General features: G+C 41.3%; 1 protein-coding gene across 1 annotated transcript in view; it reads left to right on the forward strand.

Moving 5' to 3' along the window:
* The first annotated feature begins 1,101 nt into the window (after positions 1–1,101).
* Positions 1,102–6,759, forward strand: part of inppl1b (inositol polyphosphate phosphatase-like 1b) — a 57,699-nt gene continuing 52,041 nt past the window's right edge. The window contains exon 1 of the mRNA XM_087799846.1: positions 1,102–1,887. Within this exon, the coding sequence (XP_087655972.1) occupies positions 1,751–1,887 (137 nt within the window). The 5' untranslated portion in view covers positions 1,102–1,750. The remainder of the gene's footprint in view (positions 1,888–6,759) is intronic.

Genomic DNA, 6,759 nt, shown 5'->3' on the forward strand with positions numbered 1-6,759 from the left:
TCACACATCACAACAACACACACACACTGATGATACAATAGAGTCACACATCACAACAACACACACACACTGATGATACAATAGAGTCACACATCACAACATACACACACACACTGATGATACAATAGAGTCACACATCACAACAACACACACACACTGAAGATACAATAGAGTCACACATCACAACAACACACACACACACACTGATGATACAATAGAGTCACACATCACAACAGTCACATACACACTGATGATACAATAGAGTCACACATCACAACAACACACACACATAAACACTGATGATACAATAAAGTCCAACATCACAACAACACACACACACACTGATGATACAATAGAGTCACACATCACAACAACACACACACACACTGATAATACAATAGAGTCACACATCACAACACACACACACACACTGATGATACAATAGAGTCACACATCACAACAACACACACACACTGATGATACAATAGAGTCACACATCACAACAACACACACACACTGATGATACAATAAAGTCCAACATCACAACAACACACACACTGATGATACAATAGAGTCACACATCACAACAACACACACACACTGATGATACAATAGAGTCACACATCACAACAACACACACACACTGATGATACAATAGAGTCACACATCACAACAACACACACACACACACTTACAAACTTTAGTCGACCTTCAAATGCCGACTGTTGCCACTAAAACCACAATGAACTACTTTAATGTGAGTCGATGGAACAAACCGTAGCAAAGGATAACTAAAGTAGTTTGATGTCCTTGAAGTCACCTTCACCTTCTTGTTGGTACCAGACACATTGTGTCGAAGTGGAAATTGTGTCTCTCGTGTCAACACTTTTGATCTCACAGTGTAACTGACGTCACGTCTGTTTGTTTTGAGGCGACTGAGGTTTTCGACGCTCGGCAGATTTTCTGCTGAGTCACGAGAAACACAACACAGACCCAAACACCACATGGTTCAGGACCGGCCCTGATCCTGGAGGGTTAACAATAAGAATGCCTTGATCAGAACCATGTGCAGGCGAGAGTTCTGCTGAGACAGTACCGGAGACGACGGGGAGGGACTTGAGGAAAATAGTGTGAAAACAAAGCTCTTCAGTTGCGTCTATTTTTAGGAGCGAAGAGAAAAGTCTGGAGGAAAAACAATCCTCAGCAAGAAAAAAAGGGAAGCGAGCCCAGAGTTCACGCTGGTGGAGTTGAGCCCCTCACATCTGGAATGTCACCTCCTCTACCCTGCGGTCGGATGCCGTTGTTCTCCGTCTCCTCCCTCGTTCTTCTCTGACAGCCTCGAGACCCGCCGTGACGCTCGCCTGGAAGTGAGACCTGCAGGAGGAACTCTTTTTCCAGGGGTGGATCGCTTCCCTTATATGGGAGCGCAGCAGGAAAATGGTTTGAATCCGTCTGGAGTCGGCGCCGAGTGAGCGGCGCTTGTTTGTGGACTCGCTCTTCTGGGGTCGTGGAAAGAGGTTCAGGACTCTCCGAGGATCCTTCTGACTTTGGACTCGGAGCACCGGGAGGATCCAGAATGAAATAGTCCAGACGAATGACCCGAGAGTCCAGGACCGACTTCACATCCAGAAGGGAGTCTATTCTGGTAGCAGGATGTGGGATCTAACCCGGGTCCAGGGACCGGTCGTCCAGTCGTGGAGCTTCTCATGAGGACGTCGCCCGCCGGGAACACCTCGCAGCCCCAGAAGCCATGGCGGCGGCGGCGTGGTACCATCGCGACATCAGCCGAGTTCACGCCGAAGACCTGCTGGCCCGGGCGGGCAGAGACGGGAGCTTCCTGCTGAGGGACAGCGAGTCCGTCCCCGGAGCCTACGCCTTGTGTCTCCTGTGAGTTTCACCTCTTCAACCTTTGACCTCAGGGGTTCTGGTCCAGGAGCGTCGGCTCCGACGACTCTGAGAGACTCAGGTTAGATCGTGGCTTCCTTCCTTGTAGGGATTAGAGGGGAATGTAGAGACCTCCGGGGAGACCCGAGACCCCACAGGAGGATCTAGAACTGTGACTGTTTACAAACTACTCACAGTTTCACTAAAATATTTTATATTATATACTAATATATAATTTTAGTTGTTTTTTTAAATGTTTCATTGATTATTCAATTTAATACTAACTTCAGTGAAGGTTTATTATTATTATTATTATTATTATTATTATTATTTAGAAGTAAAACGTAATATTGTAGTATTAATCCTTTACAATATATGTTTGATAATTTTCCTTTTTCTTTTCAGTAAACTTTATTTTCTTCACAAAAATAAAAAGATTTTAATCACCATTATTTTTAGTATTTTTACATTTAGATGGATTTCAAGAGTTTTCTCTGACTTTAGGTCGTTTTAGTGATTTTTAACCTGAACGTCTTCTTCTAAAAATAAAGTCAACAAATGTTGAAATTAAGATTTTATTTTAGAAAACGTTGTTTTTTACAAATGTTTTGTTTTAACAAGATTTTTCATAACATGTGGAGAAAGAGAAAGAAAATATTTATATATTAATATTCATCACAAACTGTCACGTGTTTCAATTTGTTTCAATACTTTTTTAAATGTGTCTCAATATTTAATAGTTTGATTTAAATGTGTTTAAACGAAAATCACACAAAATCAATCAAAGAATAAATAATTTAACCTAAAACAAAATAACTGGAATAAAACTTCTAATCATTTGTATTATTGACGTCAAGCAGGTGATTTTTTTGGTTGTTATAAATAATGAAATATGCAAATGTAATGTTTAGAAACATATAAAAAATATCAATATTCCATAAAAAAACAATTTCTTTAGAAGAAAAAGGAAAGAAATGGAGAAATATATATTTAGAGAAATACTAAATAAAGTCAGAAACAGGTTTTAAACAAGTAAATAAATGTATAATGTCTCTCGTGACACAATTGGGATCAAAAGTAGGATCGTTCAAATATCGCCGCTGAAGGAACAGAAAATGATAAATAAAAACAAACTCTGAACCATCTTTCATCATCTTGTGTTTAAATACAAACGACATCATTTTAATACTTGTTATTACTGTGTAATATCTGTGGATTGGATCAGCAGCTCCAACATGTGTTTGTTTACGTCAACATACGTTTACTTCCCTGAAACAGCATAGAGTCGTAAGAAATGGTTATTTTCTGTGAAACCCTGGATCTGGATCTCACTCTCGCCCCACTTTCTTCCCCGGGGCCCCTGGAAGAGGCGGTAGTTTCCTCGACCGCACTGAGCGCCTGCTCTTCACATTGAGCCAAAGACATTCCTGAACGCTGAGCTGCTGTTCTCTGCTTCCCTGCTTCCTCAGAACAACCGTCCTCGCAGAGAGACGCACAAAACACTAAAGTCCTCGCAGAGAGACGCACAAAACACTAAAGTCCTCGCAGAGAGACGCACAAAACACTAAAGTCTTCAGAGAGAGACGCACAAAACACTAAAGTCCTCGCAGAGAGACGCACAAAACACTAAAGTCCTCGCAGAGAGACGCACAAAACACTAAAGTCCTCGCAGAGAGACGCACAAAACACTAAAGTCTTCATAGAGAGACGCACAAAACACTAAAGTCCTCGCAGAGAGACGCACAAAACACTAAAGTCCTCGCAGAGAGACGCACAAAACACTAAAGTCCTCGCAGAGAGACGCACAAAACACTAAAGTCCTCGCAGAGAGACGCACAAAACACTAAAGTCCTCGCAGAGAGACGCACAAAACACTAAAGTCTTCATAGGGAGACGCACAAATCACTAAAGTCCTCGCAGAGAGACGCACAAAACACTAAAGTCTTCATAGGGAGACGCACAAATCACTAAAGTCCTCGCAGAGAGACGCACAAAACACTAAAGTCCTCGCAGAGAGACGCACAAAACACTAAAGTCTTCATAGAGAGACGCACAAAACACTAAAGTCTTCATAGAGAGACGCACAAAACACTAAAGTCCTCGCAGAGAGACGCACAAAACACTAAAGTCCTCGCAGAGAGACGCACAAAACACTAAAGTCCTCGCAGAGAGACGCACAAAACACTAAAGTCCTCGCAGAGAGACGCACAAAACACTAAAGTCTTCATAGGGAGACGCACAAAACACTAAAGTCTTCATAGGGAGACGCACAAAACACTAAAGTCTTCATAGAGAGACGCACAAAACACTAAAGTCTTCATAGAGAGACGCACAAAACACTAAAGTCTTCATAGAGAGACGCACAAAACACTAAAGTCCTCGCAGAGAGACGCACAAAACACTAAAGTCTTCATAGAGAGACGTACAAAACACTAAAGTCTTCATAGAGAGACGCACAAAACACTAAAGTCCTCGCAGAGAGACGCACAAAACACTAAAGTCTTCATAGAGAGACGCACAAAACACTAAAGTCCTCGCAGAGAGACGCACAAAACACTAAAGTCTTCATAGAGAGACGCACAAAACACTAAAGTCTTCGTAGAGAGACGCACAAAACACTAAAGTCTTCATAGAGAGACGCACAAAACACTAAAGTATTCATAGAGAGACGCACAAAACACTAAAGTCTTCATAGAGGGACGCACAAAACACTAAAGTCTTCATAGAGAGACGCACAAAACACTAAAGTCCTCGCAGAGAGACGCACAAAACACTAAAGTCTTCATAGAGAGACGCACAAAACACTAAAGTCCTCGCAGAGAGACGCACAAAACACTAAAGTCTTCATAGAGAGACACACAAAACACTAAAGTCCTCGCAGAGAGACGCACAAAACACTAAAGTCCTCGCAGAGAGACGCACAAAACACTAAAGTCCTCGCAGAGAGACGCACAAAACACTAAAGTCCTCGCAGAGAGACGCACAAAACACTAAAGTCTTCATAGAGAGACGCACAAAACACTAAAGTCCTCGCAGAGAGACGCACAAAACACTAAAGTCCTCGCAGAGAGACGCACAAAACACTAAAGTCCTCGCAGAGAGACGCACAAAACACTAAAGTCTTCATAGAGAGACGCACAAAACACTAAAGTCTTCATAGAGAGACGCACAAAACACTAAAGTCTTCATAGTGAGACGCACAAAACACTAAAGTCTTCATAGAGAGACGCACAAAACACTAAAGTCTTCATAGAGAGACGCACAAATCACTAAAGTCTTCATAGAGAGACGCACAAATAACTAAAGTCTTCATAGAGAGACGCACAAAACACTAAAGTCCTCGCAGAGAGACGCACAAAACACTAAAGTCTTCATAGAGAGACGCACAAAACACTAAAGTCTACATAGAGAGATGCACAAAACACTAAAGTCTTCATAGTGAGACGCACAAAACACTAAAGTCTTCATAGAGAGACGCACAAAACACTAAAGTCTTCATAGAGAGACGCACAAATCACTAAAGTCTTCATAGAGAGACGCACAAATAACTAAAGTCTTCATAGATAGACGTACAAAACACTAAAGTCTTCATAGAGAGACGTACAAAACACTATAGTCTTCAAAGAGAGACGTACAAAACACTATAGTCTTCATAGGGAGACGTACAAAACACTAAAGTCTTCATAGAGAGACGCACAAAACACTAAAGTCTTCATAGAGAGACGTACAAAACCCTAAAGTCTTCATAGAGAGACGCACAAAACATTTTAGTCTTCATAGAGGGACGTACAAATAACTAAAGTCTTCATAGAGAGAAGTACAAAACACTTAAGTCTTCATAGAGAGACGGACAAAACATTTAGTCTTCATAGAGAGACGTACAAATAACTAAAGTCTTCATAGAGAGACGACAAAACAGTAAAGTCTTCACAGAGAGACGTACAAAACACTAAAGCCTTCATAGAGAATCATACAAAACACTAAAGTCTTCATAGAGAGACGTACAAAACACTAAAGTCTTCATAGAGAAACATACAAAACACTAAAGTCTTCATAGAGAGACGTACAAAACACTTAAGTCTTCATAAAGAGACGGACAAAACACTAAAGTCTTCATAGGGAGATGCACAAAACACTAAAGTCTTCGTAGAGAGACGCACAAAACACTAAAGTCTTCATAGAGAGACGCACAAAACACTAAAGTCTTCGTAGAGAGACGCACAAAACACTAAAGTCTTCATAGAGAGACGCACAAAACACTAAAGTCTTCATAGAGAGACGCACAAAACACTAAAGTCTTCATAGAGGGACGCACAAAACACTAAAGTCCTCGCAGAGAGACGCACAAAACACTAAAGTCCTCGCAGAGAGACGCACAAAACACTAAAGTCCTCGCAGAGAGACGCACAAAACACTAAAGTCTTCATAGAGAGACGCACAAAACACTAAAGTCCTCGCAGAGAGACGCACAAAACACTAAAGTCCTCGCAGAGAGACGCACAAAACACTAAAGTCCTCGCAGAGAGACGCACAAAACACTAAAGTCTTCATAGAGAGACGCACAAAACACTAAAGTCTTCATAGAGAGACGCACAAAAAACACTAAAGTCTTCATAGTGAGACGCACAAAACACTAAAGTCTTCATAGAGAGACGCACAAAACACTAAAGTCTTCATAGAGAGACGCACAAATCATTAAAGTCTTCATAGAGAGACGCACAAATAACTAAAGTCTTCATAGAGAGACGCACAAAACACTAAAGTCCTCGCAGAGAGACGCACAAAACACTAAAGTCTTCATAGAGAGACGCACAAAACACTAAAGTCTACATAGAGAGACACACAAAACACTAAAGTCTTCATAGTGAGACGCAC

Source organism: Callionymus lyra, chromosome 9, assembly GCF_982586985.1.
Source record: "Callionymus lyra chromosome 9, fCalLyr1.hap1.1, whole genome shotgun sequence".
In the NCBI taxonomy this organism is placed as follows: Eukaryota; Metazoa; Chordata; class Actinopteri; order Syngnathiformes; family Callionymidae; genus Callionymus; species Callionymus lyra.